At 38.8% G+C, this 18586-nt stretch overlaps 1 protein-coding gene across 2 annotated transcripts in view; it reads left to right on the top strand.

Annotated features, from left to right (window-relative positions):
* The window catches only part of pdss2 (prenyl (decaprenyl) diphosphate synthase, subunit 2), a 57601-nt gene that overhangs the window by 38959 nt on the left and 56 nt on the right, over positions 1–18586 (top strand). For both annotated transcript variants that reach the window (XM_041253315.1, XM_041253314.1), the window contains 5 exons: positions 10550–10624; positions 12833–13006; positions 15076–15207; positions 15704–15739; positions 18397–18586. The exon at positions 18397–18586 is cut by the window's right edge and continues 56 nt beyond it. In XM_041253315.1, the coding sequence (XP_041109249.1) occupies positions 10550–10624; positions 12833–13006; positions 15076–15207; positions 15704–15739; positions 18397–18552 (573 nt within the window). In that variant the 3' untranslated portion in view covers positions 18553–18586. The remainder of the gene's footprint in view (positions 1–10549; positions 10625–12832; positions 13007–15075; positions 15208–15703; positions 15740–18396) is intronic.

The raw sequence follows: 18586 nt of genomic DNA, 5'->3' as shown, positions 1-18586 counted from the left end.
GGACTCTCCATCCTTGCTGTTCTGCTTCCACAGCATTCTCCCATGACACTGTTAACTCTACCGGGTGAACAAGACTTGCTGATCCAGACCACAAGACAATATGAGGTTGAATGTTAAATGTGGCAATCTCAGGTGGGGAAAATAAGTCATTGTCCAACATCTGTCAACATTTTCCAGTCTCTAGCAGCTTCCAGTTGTCCTAGACGAGTTTTGGTGTTAATACCTTTTATTGGAGGCTGCTCCCCTGGATGCAGGAATGTTGTTCTTTGTGTGTCATATTGGTGGCAACCTGTTGGTTATGCTGCACTTGTCTTGCTAAGGCCAAACATTGTAGCACCTGGTCTTGATGCCAAGTAAATCGTCCTTGGCTTAGACCCACTTTAGATCATGTCTTAATGGAGCTGGCAATGAACACAAAGGATACCACGGATACTGTCCTACCTATAGATTAAGGTTCTGTGGTGATGGGAGATATGTTGATCTGATGAGGAAACTAATCCTGCTCTCTTCCATTATCCATAGGTCTTGCCAGCCAATTTTGCATTGTTCCACACTCTCCCATCTCGTCCATTCTCCCTGCTTGGCTTGGGAAACGGCTTTTATGCACCTCATCCTCTCCTCTGCTTTTGCACCTCATGGACTACCAGTTTCCTCCGTTGAGCTTGGGCTGCTTTGTGCCATGTAGAAGGGGCTGAACTGAGACCAAGACCTCCTCTTGCATGCTGTACTTGCCCCATAATATCACTGATACGAAGGGCAACCTTTGCATCTTCCACAGCTTCCTTTGCCGCCCACTTTCTTCCAGTTTTCAGCACGGTTCCCTCACACATTTGTCATGTGACTCTACCAATGTCATTTCCAATTGAACCTTGGCACACTTAAACTCCTCTGTTGGAGCTGAGACTGGCAGCTATAGTATCCCTTTACCATACAGTCACACTATGCTGAGGCAGAGTGGAACTCCTAACCATTTCATGACGTGTGAACTGATTAACGCTTCCAGCTTTTCTACTGTTGTCGAGGAAACTCATAAACAGTGTTTATGATATCCAGTGTTTAAGTTTGCCCAGTAGAGCACTGCTATCTCTGGTCTTCAACCCTTGCACTGCTTGTTGTCTCACTTCTCCCATGTGAAGAGTGTCCTTTAGTTCCCCATCATACCATCTCCCAAGACTTTTCACATCTCAGACACTGTTGGTATTTTGGTACGTCCCTTACAAAAAAGTAATATAGGCTACTCTTTCCCTTTCCATTATTTGTATTAAAATATTTAAATTGACCAGGTGCTTGTAAACTTGTATGTTTCATGGAAAACTTTTAAAACTTTTCCCAGTTTACCACAGTTTCATGTGTATGACTATGAGTACAGAAGCAGAGTGGGAAATTGCTTCTCCGGCTCTCTCCTGTCAAGTTCAAGTTCCTGTCAGTTAAGATTTTGTCATGTGACTCCTTTTTGCTCACTGATTGGATACTTGTCCAGGGCGATCACATCCGATTGCATGAAAATAGAGCCCCGTTTGATGGCGATAGAGCCCAGTTGCACGGTGCAATAGCCATGCAATCACAGGCTGCAATCGGATTGCATGTAATCGGATTGAACTGAAATTGCATAGTGTATCATGGCCTTAATAATTACTTCCATTGCCATGATAAAAGCCAGTGTAGAAATGGTGCATCCTACCATTATTCAAATTTCTAGACATTGCCATGTAGTGGTGAATTCTGAAGTTGAAAAACAAAATTGCAAATCTGCAAAATAGGCTTTCACTAACTTCGTTATTGTCATCGGTACAGTGAAAAAAATCTAATGCTGCCCAAAGAAGTTCAAGTGGTACTGAACCATATGCATTAGCTAAATCCGGGAATGTCACATGGAGCTCCTTCCTCTCCTTTTTAGCCGTTTGAATTTGCTGCCAGATCACACTGATATGCTCTAAGCATCCTAGGAAACCTAGAATACCGGCTTTCTGTACTGAAGTCTCAATGAAGCAGAACTTCAATAGGTAAGCTGACAATCTCTGAGCAACAATGCTGAAAAAAATCTTGCCTTAACAGGGTAATAGGGCAAAACTGACCGATTACTCATAGAATCTTTTTCTTTGGGTATAAAGACCCCATCTGCTTGGCACCATACTCTTGGTACAACCTGTTTTTTCCATGCTACTTTCATCAGTTTCCACAGGATTCGTAGAACACCACGGGCACTCCTGTACACTGTACAGAACTCCGTTAGGCACAGGAGATGCTTACTCTGCTTCTTTCCGTTTAGTTGCACAGTCCTCCATTTGGCATTCTGGTGGATTGATGCGTGGAATGTCTAAAGGAATTTAGTGCGCCTTTTTTCTCCCTGGTGAATAACTCCTTTGCAAATTTTCAATGGGTTTTCATAAAAATTCTCACACGCTCCTTCATTTTGCAGCGATTCCATAGGTGCTCACCGCTGCGCAATGTTACAAGCTTATCTTTTATGACCCTTTGTAATAGATTGAGTACCTCCTTCTGACTTTGTTCTGCTCTCCTCCATTGTTTCCTTAGCTGTCTCCTTTCTCTAACTAAGTGCTCAGTCTCCTGCCTAAGCTTTACAGGAATAGTCTGTACTTTCTCCGTTCTCTTTTTTCAACTCAAAACCTCTTGCTTCCATATGCATAGATGTTATCCCCAAATCTATCCAGCTTCTTTTTGACTGTTCCACCTAACCTTTCCAACGCAAAACAGAGATCCTTGTTTACTGTGTCCGACTCTGATTTATCAGAAGCTCTTGGCTATTTATCTCCAGGCTTGTGCCAGGTGAGGTTCTTTTCTGTCTCATGCTGGTTCATCTGACCGGGTTCACAAGGATCATTAGGTTAATCACTACTTGTGTTTATTCAAGTTCTCGTGTCATCTGTGACATGGGTGCTGATATACTATAAAACTGTGGTTTGCTTCCTGTCGCTGGATTTCATTCAACTGACTTGACTGACTTTGTATAAAATACTGATCAGTGTGAGGCCCTTGTCCCTTCTCCATCAAGCATTTCATTCTCTCTTGACGAATCTTCAAACCCCTAACCATTGTTACTTTACTCCAGACACAGACGTGGAGCTCCATGTCATTGCTAACTGCAGATCTTAACCTTGTCCTTTGCAAAGTACTCCCATGTTCTCATATCCGTTTCCTTTCCTAAGTTTTTAACCATGTTGTCAAACCTTGAGTCATCTTCTGCCCCCGCTCTCACAGACTCTAGGGGTATTTTTCTCTTTAATTTCTTAAAAGCCTTGGTCAGGTGTCTCCAGCATCCTGTTCCATTTGAAAACACAGAGCTGGATACTGCCAGATGGGGCTGTCAGTGGTTAGCCACACTAATGGGGTCTATTCCATTCTGTCAGCTGTCTCTCCAGGCTGTCACAAGGTCTTTCCATCATCACCAGCTGCACTATTCACAGCAGTCACTGGACGTATCCAGATCTTCATGCTTTCCATTATGTTGAGAGTAGGTGTTAAAACTTAATTCTGATATTGGACTGGGCTCTCGCCAAGATAAGCACCAACTAAGACTTAGCTTCTTTTACTGTAAACTAATGTGATCCATCTGCCTGTCCTTCCATCTGATGATGTAGATACCCTTGTGCCTGGTGTTGATGGCTGAAGTGCAATGCTAGCTCCAGGGAGCCTATTTTGCCTCCTTGGCGTTTCTGCATACACAGTGGCTGCAATGCTGCCTCCAGGGATCAACCACAGTGCATCCTCCCTAGCGCATCAGCATGACAACCGTCTGGACTGAGCTGAGTAGGGTACTTCTCTGGGGTCTTCAAGTGGGCACCTTCCATCCTTGGTGTTTCATCGACTAACCCAGTATAGCATATATCACACACCTTGTCTTGCCTTATTGCTTACATATGTATTACATGTATTGTCACTGAAAAGCAAAGTAATACATCATCTAGATATTTTTTTAAAAATCTAAAAATCAGTTAAAAATACAAATCCGTTGTTGACTTCAGTAAATGAATATATCCACACGCACTTGGCCAGATGTCACTGGCTTCCTGATAGATTGGGATTGATGGAAAACAGGGTAGGCATTCATTTTCTAGCACTTTCTGGGCTTGAACCACTTCAAAACATAAGTTTATTATCTGCACTGATCTGTACACAGGCAGGCAATAAAAATAAAAACAACCTGATCTAATCCAACTGTGTGTGTGTGTGTGTGTGTGTGTGTGTGTGTGTGTGTGTGTGTGTGTATATATATATATATATATATATATATATATATATATATATATCTATATATATATATATATATATATATATATACACATATATATACACACACACACAGTTGGATTAGATCAGGTTTGTTACCATTGTTTTAAGATTTTATTTTTATTGCCTGCCTGTGTACAGATCAGTGCAGAACTGTTTTAAAAAAAAAAAAGAGAGAAGAATAATAAATTTAAGTTTTGAAGTGATTCAAGCCCAGAAAGTGCTAGTAAAGGAATGCCTACCCTGTTTTCCATCAATCCCAATCTATCAGGAAGCCAGTGACATCTGGCCATGTGCGTGTGGATATCCACGAAAGCATAAGCAGGCTTTACAGAAGGGTACAACACCACTTACAAAAGCTATCCATGTCAATTTGGTCCTGGCCAGAGCTGATTGATTAAATCAACAGATCGATTCCTTGGCCTCAGTTCTGTAGCCAGATCACACACACACACACACACACACACACACACACACACACTTATAAACAAAATTCTACCAAAACAGACTGTCATAGTTTTGAAATGGCAATGTTGAACAACAGTGATATATAAAATGGGGAAATGGTGTTAAATGGGTGTTAGAACAAAGCTAACAATTAGTTGGCAGTGTAATTAATGAAGGCTGGCAGACCAGTTTTAGGAAGCTGAACATAACCGTGCCGTAACATGTGTCTGACTACCGAGTTGAGGTCTTTGTAATTAATCTAAACAAAGATGGGGGGAGCACTTCATTGATACTACCTGACAATTTTTGAGTGATTTTAACATTTCCAGTTTTTTTAAGAGAGTGTTGAAATCTGCGTGAAAGACTGTTCTCTTGAACGTTCCTTGCAGTATAAAGGATAGTCAACTTTATATATATATATATATATATATATATATATATATATATATATTATTTTACCTATATATATTCCTTTTTCTCCGAATTTTGGAATGCCCAATTATTCAACCCGGCTCACCGCTGCAACCCCCGAACTGACTCGGGAGAGACGAGGACTTGCACTTGCATCCTCTGAAATGTGTGCCATAAGACATCCGCTTTTTTTTTGCACTGCAAGCTCGCCATGAAGCCATTACAGAACTACAGCGTCGGAGGACCACGCAGTTCTGAATTGCACACAGGCAGGCCTGCAGGCACCCGGCCAGCCACAGGGGTCACTGGTGGGTGGTGAGCTAAGGATTCCCCAACCGAACTAAACCCTCGCCGCCCTGGCTGTGCTTGGCCAATTATGCGCTGCCCCCTGGGAACTCCCTGCCATGGTTGGCAGTGGCATATCCTGGAATCTCCACGTTATAGGTTGCATCCTGCACTCTGGGTGGAGTGTCTTTACTGGATGTGCCACTCGGGAGCCTCTGGATATTGAACTTTTGAGACTATTCTTGATGAAATAGTTATTTGTAGTGTCATGGATTTGGAAGCACATGCCAACCAAGCTTTTAGAATCCACTCTCTATTTAAGCCTGTTGTATCTACTGGCCTAATAGGACTGGAACTCTTGCATAATGAAAAGGCACTTTATTTATCCTGCAAAACAGAACACATGTTGGGATGCCAACAAATTAAAGCAGATAACCTGTTTTAAACATTTGTTTGTCCAACTCCTGCAACTGTTCAATGGTGCCCATAATACATTTTTCTTTAGGTCTTGCCAAATATGGGCTTTCAACAAAGATTTATTTTTATAAACCGTAAGGCAATTTTATTTAAGTTAACAATTATATGTGACTACTGTATTGTTTATTCAATACAGTAATAACCAAAACCATATTGTGTTGGAAAAACATGTTAACAATCGATTCAAAATCTAATGAAATAAAGAAGTTTTCATAATATGTAGCTCTAAAATGTGTTTTTGTTTTCAATAGAAATTGGAAGGATAGCGGAGTTGTGTGCCACCTATACATTGTACTGTAATTATTCATGGCTGGGATCAAATCCAGATACGCCTTTTAGGTCGATGCTGCATCAGGTATAATTACCTATAGAATTAATCTAAAGCTTAAACATACAGTGCTGCATAGGATGTTTTTTTTGGCTAAATACTCTTAAGCTCCTCCTTGTGGTGAAAAATAGCAAAGGATGCAAAGATGTCTTAATGCAGAGTGTTCACAGTTCGGCCTTGTATTTGGCTTTACATTGAAAATCACATCCTGAAAGTGCTGCCCCTTTTGAGGTTGCATCATGTAACAGCACCATGACATCCAAGAAGAAACACTGTTTTTTCCCCCCTCTTTTTCTTTTATCTAATCTGATAGTACTTATGATTTTATGTGAGACAATTAAACACAGTGAAGAATTAACACCAGACACTATCAAGTGATATGACAAGTTTATCTGTTTGATTGCAGCAAGTTAGGGAAATATTTTACAGGTATTGCGTTAGCATATCGACTTGTCTTTTACGGTTATCGAGAACTTAACAAATCGTATATTCTCTGAAAGAATATGTCATGTAAACAAATGTTTTGGCACACTGAAATGGAATAATTTATCTGTTCACAATGAGTAAGATGGGTGCCAGTTTTTTTACTGAATAATTAACGTAATTTGATCCTGTATGAATTTGATTCTTTCTGGAAGGAAAAGGTTTCACTGTTAAATAATTCCAGTTAGAAATAATCAACTTAAGTATGTGATGTAAGTGATTATAAGAAATGGTGCCTTGAAGTAAATGCCTTTGTTTAGCTAATTTAAAAATGAAATATATGTTGAAATACAGTTTTGTTCAGTTCAGTATTTGAGATTAATTCCTGTGTGTTTTAAAATGGAAACCTACGATAAAAAAACAAGTTTTCTGGTCTTGATAGTCGTTCACGTGATCCTTATGAACAAAACTCAAAAGGGCTATACAATAGTCCCATCGCATGAAGGTTGAGGGGCGTGTTGCTTTTTGTCATGGGAGTCTGCACTGCGTCTACCCTGCTGTCTCTGGTCTTGGAATAAATCTAGGGCTCTGGCTTAAGTGCTATCAATACATCTCATTTCACAAGCATCGCATTTATCAAAACCATAGGAGGGAGTCATAAAGACAGGTTATTTATTACTTTCATTTTGTGGCTGTTGAGTGGAAACTCCTTGGCAAAGCATGCCTAATGTATTTGCACGGGATGGCAAACCACCGGCCGTGAATTGAGAGGTTTTGAGAAGACGTTTTGACACGGCAAGGAATTTAAGTGAGGGGAGAAAGAAAGGAAAGATAGAGGAGGGCAATAAAATATTGCAGTGTTGAATTTCATTGCAGTTAATTAAAAGGCAGGCCACAATAACTTCAAGCAAGAAGTGTTGTATTTTCAAATTGGCACTTTTTTAGGTAGTAAATGTAACCCTTGTCACCGTAAAACAGAGATGTTTGCATAATTAACGTTGTTAATGAGAAAACTGATTGGAACAAGTTAAGTGAGAAATTGTTTTAGTTTGACATGAGGGCCACAGTCAAGACAGAGTTTAGGGATTTTAGTCTGATTAAAAAAAAAAAAAAAAAAAATACAATACTTCCTGTTTTATTGACTAAACAATATCCATTCTTCATGGATGGATATTGTCAGATGCAAGCACTCCAAGAATGAGGTAAGCTTGGGGAAAATTCCACTGGGTTTCTATAGGAGTGGGGTAAGGCAAAATCAAATCAAATCAAAGTTTATTTACTGTGTATAGTGCCCTGTAGATTAGATTAGATCGTAGATTAGAACACTTTTACCTTGGAAAACTGGTTGTGGACACATTGGATTTAATATGGAAACATTGCAGCACCATCTACTGAAGAATACTGCTGCCATTTCGAGAAGGTATAATTTCCATAACAGGAAATTGTATATTATAATATTATTTGCAATATATTACTGGTGTGTGAGAAATTATATACAGGGTGATTATAAAGTAAGTTTACCACATGAGATATGGTGCGTTGATGTGGTAAACGTACTTTTTAATCACCCTGTATGAAGGATTGAAGACATTTCCTGCATTTCTTCTGTACTTGCTACAGTATGCTATACTGTACATTCTTTGTTTCACAAAGTTTACTGCATTGTGTATGTTTTGTATTTGTGCACCACAAAAGGACAAGCAGGGTACCAGGAGTGATTTCCAGCACCAAAGAACCAAAAGAGGTTGTGTGCATGGCAGCAAAGTACATTTGTGGCTCTACTCTAAAGTAATGACATCTTTTGACAACCTTCAAATCAATCAGCCCACAATGGCTACCTCTGGCACAGATCAACTAAACAGCCCTTGGAGATTAGTCATTGTAATGCTGTTTAGTTATCCGCAAGCAGGCAGAAGAATGAAAAGTTCACTTTGACATTTAGTGCTGGACCGAGTGTCTTCGTGCATTCCTCTTTGTGTTACCAAGGCTACTGGTCTCCAGGCTCAGACCGTTTCACAAACCATAACATTTTTTAGTGAGTGATTGATCTGTATTATGTGTCCCAGCCATCAGAGGAATCTGGAGATGTTGCTTGTATGAACTGTAATACAATCTAGAAGCACAGCTCGGGTTACAATCATTCATAGACCTGTTGGGGTTACTTAATCTGCCTGAATTTGGGAAAGGAGCTTATCTGATACTTTCCAAAAAAAGCCCCTCATTTTCTCTATTCCCAAGTTAACTAAGACAACACATCTGGTAACACTGTAGGAGCATTGTCCTTTCGGTTTCTGGGAGAGTTCAGATAGCTTCAATATTTCCTCAAGGATCTGGTTACCCAAAGGGCAAGGAGACTCAGAAAGGACTATATTTATACCAGGCTTTCAAATAAAAACCTTCTGGATTAATTAGAAAAAGGGGTGTTTTCTCTTTTTCTTTCCTTCCTTTTTCCCCCCTGTGTAATGCATTCTAATCTTCATTTACTGCTTCCCTCTGCAATTTTAACAAGAATCAGAAGATAGACTTCTGTTACTGGTATTCAAAATAATTGCAAACCATTGAAAATAATAAGAATGGGCGTATAGACATCTTCTGTATGGGTGAATGGAGAGCCAGGCTATTTGGGATAATGATCTTTATCTAGTTATTTAAGTGTGTTTCTGGCTGTCTAATGTTCTTAATTACAGTGCAGTGATAATAAGAAATAAAACTAATCTATGTAGTGTCATCAGAGAGCCATGCAGAATAAACAGGGTGCTCTTTTTTTCTCCGTGGGATGGGGTGGAGTGTGGGGGTCCTTCTAATGACAGGCAACATGATAATTTTGGAATGTATCAACTGCCCTGAAAATGATTATGCTCTCTCATTCCTTTTTTGAAAATGTGGAAGACAAACTGTAGTATAGATGATTTACTACTATCCTACATATTCAGATGTAGGATATGTAGGATTTACTTTTTGTGTTTGAATCAGCTTTTGCAAATGCAAATGCAAAAATGTTAAGTATTTTCTTGAGTTGTGACTATCTATAAAATGTTGTGTTTGTCGCAGATGTCCACAAGCTAATCTGTAGGAGGCAGTTTTCTGTACAGTAGTCCTTTTTCATTTTCTGTATAATGGGGTACCAGCCCTGTTAGCAAAAGTCTAACTGAGCCCCTGGTTATTTTTGTCAATGGCTGATGATTCCTCAGATTGGACACACTAATACAGTGCTCTGTGATGTCTGGGGTCTTCAGGGATGAAGGGACCCCTCACCTTGGCAGATGGTTATTGTGTTTCAAGAGAGCCGTGTCACCATGCTCATTTCCTGCTTCTTGCGACTGGTTGCTTGAGGCATCTTTTTTGAAGGAAATTTGAAAGCGCTGTAAAGCTACTGATTGTAGGCTCTTATGTGCATGGGCTGGGCAGTGTTGTCTGGTAAAGAATGTTGCCATTACAGAGCGTGTGTTATTTATTTGATTATCCATTTATTAAAATCTTAAACAATTTTGCCTTTCTGATCTGATTTTGAAGAAAGCATAAGATTGAGGATGTCAGTGTCTATTTATATGTATATTATTAAAATGGCATTGCCCCATTAAAAGTGCCCACCTGCCCCAGTGTCTATGACTCTGTAACCTTTGTGGTGAATAGTTCATTTGGTCTGTATATTTTAAGAAATGTTTCTGTAGTTGAACATGGTTTTGATGAAGTTCTGTTAAAGAGGACAACTGTTTAACTCTCGCCCACAGTCCAAACTTTTATGGCAAATTCTATGTCTATACTGTTTGTTTGCCAGTATGAATTCTGTCCTGATGCTCTGGAAAGAAGCTTAGTTCCTAGTTTCATCATAAAATCTACTGTTACATTCATTGCTTCCACACAAACTTTTTTTTTTCTTAAATGCTTCAGTAAGTGAATTCACTTTTTCTTTTTTTTTTTTTCTTACAGGTGGTTGAACTATTATCGAGTGCTATCGGTGACTTAGTGCAAGGCATATACTATGAGAACTCTATACAAGGGGAGGTAAGAAAAAACGCCTTGTCTATAGTGTCATAACTTCGTATACCAAATAGAAAAAATAAGTAACTGATGCATTTTCTTAGTCTTTACTTATAAGAAGGTTGTTACAATTAAGACAATGTTGGTTGTAATATAGGTATTTACAGTAAAATGTATCAGTATTGAATCTTAGCGTGAAAATTTTTTTGGGTGCTCTTAATTACCTATTCCAAATGCCTGAATGAATATATATATATTGTAGTATAAATAGACCAATTGGTTCTAGCATAAAGAGCAAGTAACAGGGTTCCGAAAAATATAGCGTTACACGTCCCTACGTGTTGCTACAACTGTTTAAATAACGTACCTGTAATTTTTCTTTTCATTGTTAACATCCTGACAACATTTTACACTTAATCACTTTAAAGTCTGTTTCAAAGCTCTTTTCAAAATGTCCGCTCTAGTGCACTGATAGTGTAAGGATTATTGCCCACATTGTCAAACAGGTAACACAGCAATAAAGATCCATGATGCTGTATGGAACAGAAAAAGCCAGAGCACTTGTTATGTGTTTTTTTTTTTTTTTTTTTTTTTTTAAATCGCACTTCCTGCAGTGATTTAGAGGATGGATCTCAAACTCCAGTGCACAGAGTGGTCATTTTGAAAAGCGCTTTGTTTTTCGTTATCCCATTACTTACTCTTTTAATGTTAAAATAAATTATTTAACTAAAAAAGAAATACTGCCCTAGAAATGTTAAAACAGCAAAAAAGCAGCAAGTACAGTGTACTTTCTGTGCTGCTTGTTCTGCTCACTGAACTGGTCATGACTTACGGCGTTCAGATAGTGTAGTAAAGTAAGACTCCTTCACCTTCTTAAGCAGGGCAGTTCAGCTGTAGCGAGTCATCAGAATGGAAGGAAACGCTTCATTTAGTGCAGTAATATTGAGAAAGATCAGCGCTTGTTGCTTTTTAGTCGTCCATTACATTTTTTTTGTCTCTTTATGCGTGTTTTCACCATATCCAGATAGAATTATTCAGGTTAAACAAAATCCAATAAAACACCAGTGCAAATTCAGTTTTTTTAATTTTATTTTTAAAGACCCAAGTCACCAATGATGTTGATATGTTGGCATGTTAAAGTAATTTTTTTGTGAACTAGGATTAGAATTATAAAAACAAATACCTTGAGATGGTCAAGTTATGTTGTAAGTATTCTGGACAGGCCTTGCACAGTTCCATCCTCAACATACTTCTGACATAATTGGCTGTTGTCCTCTGTCATTGGAAAGCAGTTGCAGTTCATGATTAATGTATTTCTGTGGATCACAGTGCTGGAGTAAATTCCCTAACTGGACTCTCTCTTACTTTTTGGGGGAATGTGATAACAATCTTCCATTGAATAATGGGAATGAACATTCATGTTGTATATGTCATGTACATATTGTATTAAATGCACTATTGCCAAAATAACATTCCCTAGAGAGCAACAACGGGCATTTACTGTGATGTTATTGTGTACCCAGCAACACAAGTGCAATGAAATGCTTGAAGTGTGTATAGTGCAAATCCTATTCATAACAGTGCTAATAATCTCGTATTGTTAAATCAAAATGTAGGATGCTTATATTTTTTTAAAACTAGCTACCTCTACTTCAACTGCTCATATCTCATAAACAGTTTTGAGATACCAAATTCATATTTATGGTAGCCTCAAGGTCATGCTTGGGACTTTTGACTCCCTGACTTCACATTTGCAGAGTTTTAAATACACGGCATGCTAAATGTGTTGGTGACCTTGAAATGTACCTTTGACCTAACATGGCTGCCATATTAAGGTCAATTAACATTTTTAGGTTTCTGCTGGATAGTCATACACACTTGGACTTAGTGTTATCATATTTAGTACACAGTTGGTTCTATTACATTTGATATTCAGTAAAAAGGCACTCCCTCACTGCAAAAAAAAACAACAAAAAAAAATATCTTAATTAAGACCACACACTTTGAGAGTGTCTTGACATTTGGTATGCATATGTATTCTAGAAGTCTCTCAATCAAGTTTCATTACAGGTGTCGTCTTCTGATATCAGGCAATTCTGCTGATTACAAAACAAAATGTGTTAGAAGGTTTACTTACTTTAGAAATGGAGAGGACCCGAGTGAATATCATGTTAGTCTTTCAATGAAGCTAAGAAGCACCACAGTTAACTGTTTTTTTATCTTTCATTTTAGGAGAACAACATGACAGATGACATCAAAATAGCTTCATGGGAGGAGCAGGCCTTTCTATCCCATGGTGCTTTGCTGGCAAAGAGCTGTCGGGCAACACTGGAGTTAGCTAAACATGACGCCGAGGCCCAGGCTTTGGCATTTCAGTATGGCAAACACATGTCCCTCGGCCACAAGGTGTAGTCATTGCTTTTCATGCATGCTGGATACTTTTTAATTAGCATTAGCTTGAAATAAATGAAAGGTTTGTTTAATAGGTTACATGTATGCTGTAGGTGGAAAGACCATTTTTGTTTTGTTTTGCGTGTTGTTGTTGTTGTTGTTGTTGTTTGTTTTTCAAGAGAGAAAAATTAGGCAAAATTGAATCGGACTGCAGGTTGCCACACCATTGTTTAACATATCTAGACAACCACTTCTTATGTCGTTATCAGATGTGATTAGGACATTCATTAGTGCAAGTTATTGAGTATCAGTCAGAGGATTTATAGAGAAACCCGTCTGTCTGCCCATCTTTTACATGTACAAATGGTTTAGGTCATGGGGATCTTGATACCGATGGGTCTAATTTTATATTTGCAGCCGGGCCTTGGGAGTGTTTTTCTGACATGCTTGTTGAATTGAGCCTTCGGTGTACAGTCATGCTCTAACTAGGTATCACATTTGAGGACAGTGTGAAATTCAGCAAGCTCTTTATTCAGATTCTTTATCAAACCATTCATTTGAGGTTAATCTTAATAAAGCCTGACAAAGCTTTTATTTTATATAACAAGTTTAAAATCAATACAAAACATTTGAGTCTCCAAGTGTAGTTTGCTACCTATTTAAATTCATTTTAATGCCAGAAACATATTATTGATACCTTTTGACTGTGTTTAGAATGGTAATGTGTTCAAGCATGTTGTAATGATACTATATTATTGAGTATTAAAAGCTGTGGATGAAGCATGAATACATGTATAAATTATTGTTTGAATAACTCTTAATGTAGTGATTTAAGCAAAAGCAAAGATTACATACACAATGTTAGTGTGCCATATATTGCTGGCTACGAGCAAGAATATTGTAACTAAGAAAAAATATTTTTAGATATTAGCATTTAAAGTTATAACATTGAAACAGCCATTAGCCATTTTTATTTAGTTCTTGCTCTAATTCAGTGATATACTATAGGTGCACATCAAGTTTGGACCACACAAGTTACAATCTCTTATAGCTTATTAGAGTTCAGCATCTAAAGTAACTTGACCTATTAACAGTCAATGATCCTGTGCAATGTGTTAATGACTTGGTGCAGTGATTGTTGTTGACCTTCAGGGCAGTGCATACATAGAAACGTGCTATATGTCTGTAAACGGCCAGCACACACTGAGATGAGCGACAGGAGCCAGTAACTAATACTCTGACTTTTGTAATTCTGAATTCGGGTCTATAATTTTGCAGATAGTTAGTCTGAACATGAAACTCAAGCTAAAAGCATCATATATACACAGGCGGGGGCACCTGCCACTTTAAATTCGTGTTCAGAAGTAAAAAAGGTGTTCTCTCATTTCATAATGTTAGATTTTAGGCCATTGTTAAGAATCCCGTGGATTGTTCTGATACGTTTCTTGTGACGTTAATAGAATGGTATGACAGTGCTACAAATGCTTTTTATTATTTAGTAACATGAACACAGGTCTCAGCAAATCTTGACTGAGCTTCATAAAGTTAGCCATCTTTCCCAGAGAGTAGATTACCCTCTTCTTACTATTCCGTTACATAGGGACTGCTGATTGAAGTTACTTGTAGGAATACACCAGGCTCCCATAGTTGATGCCTGCATAGTTGGTGCCAATGAATGGTTCTTTAGTCAAGCAGATTGAAGGGTCCTTAGTGGCTAGGCTACTACTCAACCTACTGGTCACGACAAGTTGCTGATTATTGCATTTGCTTCCAGCAGGCTTGGATTAATGAAGGTGTAGAAAGTTGGTTCACCTCAGTGTCACAGAGATGGGTCCCTGAACTTTGGAGGTCTGTTATGTGCTAGTTTCTGTCGCTGGGAGCTCAACAAGAAGTCTTCAGTATCTAGTAGACAGTAATGCAGCAGAATTTAAAATCTCGGTAGTCCAGAAAAGGAAATATAGGGTTGTTCAGTTATCCATCTAGCTCCATGCTCAGGTCAACGCTGTTTACCTCGTCACAAGTAATCAAGTGACTGTCCACATTTCATATAACTTCTAAACTTGATCTCATTGTCTTTTTTTCAGTTAAACTCGGACCTGCAGCCCTTTCTCAAAGGTAGTTCAAGTGACGCTGGGTCTTTTAGTTTAAATTCAGCTCCTGTCGTCCTGCATCAAGAAGCGATTGGCCGTGAAGGATGGATTCACCAAATTGATCAGGTAAAACACTGTGAGGGCAATTTCATGATGAGATGATCTTAACAACCACTGCTGCCACGCACAGCTGCTTTCTTATATTAAATGTAAACAAGAATACAAGCTACATAGCTACACAATCTATACCTGTTTTTTTATTTTTTCTAATTCTAATTTGGCTGTTTCCCTTGAAAATAAAAATAGCAGTTGTGTAAAACAGTATTCAGCCTTTTACCTCCTTATTGGCAAAGATTTAGGGTTGGCTATGTCCTTGCCTATATACTGGATGATTCATCAACAATGCATCAAATGAAAATAAACAGCATTGTGGAACTCATTAAACTTGAGCTCTTCTGTTGGTTCCACTTAGCTAGGACTTGTTCCAGAATGTCAGATGTGATGTCTGTTCTAATTTTGTATTTAGTGTATGTATAGTATATGGTGTTTTATTATGTTATAGTATGCTGGTGTATTTTGTTCTGTAGATGTTGCTTAACTATGTCTCACTCTCTTTGTAAAGGCAACGCCCAAGGGAAGACAAGCTGACTATGCAAAGGTGAGTGGTGTTCTTAAAGATTGCATTTGCATTACAGGGATTGGATACTAACAAGTTCCAGGTGTGTCGAAATACACACTACTAGCAGGAATGTTCAACTTTGTGTAGAGGTTGTGTATGCCCATTTTAATATATTTTGAAGTTATTCAATCAGTTAGCCCAAGTTAGTATTTCCGTAAGGTTACTTAGTACTTAGTACCTAAACCATTTGTACTTAGTACTCCATTAAGGTAATTTATTAAACATACTACACTTTGTATGTACAGTAGGTTATAATATAAATTAAAATGTTCTGTAAGATCCTACTTTAAGGGGTGGGTAATTACCCTGTTAACCTTCATCTTATAAATACATACCCCTGCTGTGGTACACCTGATGTAGAAGTGTATGCATTTGTGCTCATACTAGAAATAATACAAGCTTGTCACTTGCAGTGATAATGACAATAAGTCTGTCAACTTGCTTTATTTCTTTATTGAGGGCAAATGCAGGTGTTACACTATAATGAAGGACTATAAAAAGAAAGTACTTCTGCCATTTTTCAAACCGGGATCTTTGTGTTGTTCAAAGAGAAAAGAGATGAGGTGAGCTGGAAGAATATAAACAGCAGTGCTTTCATATATAGTGTAGCAACTGAAATTACCCACAGTTTATAAAACACCTAACCTATTTCTGGAAGAGACAGAAAGGCACTAAATGAACACAAAGTAAATCTTCAGTGGTACTCTATCTGCTGGTTTCACGGGCCCCGATTAGCTCTGATCTTGGACTACCCAATGGCAAAATTAGGAATTGCTGACCAACATTAGCAGAGATGCTGATTGACTTAACCACTGATTTTACTACTTGTTGCAAGTACTGGTAGATATGGGAACATGGCATCTCTGCGAAGTACAGTATGTTACACTTACAGTTAGAAGCAAAAGACAAGGAATTCAAGATAGAGAACAAAAGGTTAGTCCATGAGCACTATAACATCCACAACCCTTTTTTTATTTTTATGTATTTATTTTTATTATTATTTGTGATGGAAAAGAGGGAGGAGCAGAACATTATTCCCTGGCGAGAATCAGCAATTTTAGATCTGTCACTGTTTAGATCTTTAAAATAAAACCAAGTTAGACCCCTCTTCCTCCCCACCACTGATTTCTCTATCTCTATTCCTCTTGAATCCATCACCCTGTCTCCCTCCTCATCCACCAAGAACCTCTGTGTCACCCTTGACCCTTCCCTCTTCTACTGTCAGCACATCTCCTACTCTGGAACTCTTCTGTCGCTTCTTCCTTAGCAACATGCGCAGAATTCGCCCCATCCTCATTGAGTACTTCACCCAGCTCCTAGTTCAGGCCACGGTACTGTCCCGCCTTGACTACTGCATCTCCCTCCTAGCTGGCCTCCCTGCTTCCACTATCCGACCGCACCAGCTCATCCAGAATTCTGCTGCCCTTGTCTTTTCCCTTCCTTTTTTCTCCCACGCTACTCGACTACTCTGCTTCCTCCATTGGCTCCCCATCCCTGCTTGCATCCAATTCAAATCTCTTGTACTTGCCTGTCGTTGTCTCGACCTTTCTGCCCGCTCCTACCTCCAGACTATTATTTTTCCCTACACCCTGTCTGCTCCACTGCCACTGGCAGATTAGCTGTACCCCTCCTTCCAGAGCCTGCTCCTTCTCCACCCTTGCCCTTCAGTGGTGGAACGACCTACCTACGGATATCAGAACTGCTCAGTCCCTGACCACCTTTCGGCACCTCCTCAGGGCACACCTGTTCAGACAACATCTGTAAACCTCACAACTCAACTATACTGGACTATATGGCACCCAATTGTATCAATACTTGCATCATCTTGTATCGTTGACTTGTATTCCTGAACGTTCATCAAGTTACTGATGTGCAGCAAAGAATGCATAAGGGTCAGGTGGGAAAGTCTGCTTGTGTGTTATCACAGGAAAATTGGACTTTCTTTCAAAGTGGAAATAGCCTCTGGAAAACAAAATGGTCAACTGCAAAACAGTGAGTGAGTGTTGCTGATATGCTGATGACCATTCATGAAATCTTCAGTAATTCATATAAAAATTATTTAAATTTTGAACATTAACCCTTTGCGGGCCTATGTCGGACCAGGTCTGACATTACAATTTTCCCTTTCCAGTCCAATATCGTCAAAAAGACGTAAAGCACAGGTCTCTTGTCGTTTTTTCTCCGGCAAAAGCCAAGAAAACCTTTCAATGGCCGAGTGAGATCAATAGGAACCGAATGAAGCCGAAAAGAAAAAAAAAGGGCGGATTTGATAGCCCCATGCACTACATAGATAACACGGACATAAACTAAGGAGATAGCTGCTTCCTCATCCAACGCTCAAAGAATATCAAGGACATTTGCAGAGCTTTTTGAGATGTTATAGTAATAAAATAATGACTTGGATCATTATTGAGGATTTATCAGTATGCACGTCTATAAAGAGGTATGTGAAAAATACAGTGAACAAGGGGCTTACAAGGTTAATTTGTAAATGGTTTGTAAACTTGTTTTATTATAAAATCTGTTTTGAATGGACTTCATTTTCAATGTCAGTGAGTTTAGGATTCAGAATAATGTATGCGTTCAAATCGTGTACAGTAGGTCACTATTTCCTTTTGTTTTGTTTTTCTTGACAGTTGTGGAGAGCAATCAAGGCTGGCAAAGGTGTGAGCTCTGCTATCGACTTGTGCTGTTACCATGGAAACAAAGCACTTGAGGCCATCAAGTGCTTCCCTCCCTCTGAGGCCAGATCTGCATTGGAAAATATTGCCTTTGCTGTAACCAAATTCTGATACAAAAGAAAGACTTTAAAATCTATCAACACAT

Source organism: Polyodon spathula, chromosome 6 (assembly GCF_017654505.1).
Source record: "Polyodon spathula isolate WHYD16114869_AA chromosome 6, ASM1765450v1, whole genome shotgun sequence".
In the NCBI taxonomy this organism is placed as follows: domain Eukaryota; kingdom Metazoa; phylum Chordata; class Actinopteri; order Acipenseriformes; family Polyodontidae; genus Polyodon; species Polyodon spathula.
This window is presented reverse-complemented; position numbering and strand designations above follow the sequence as displayed.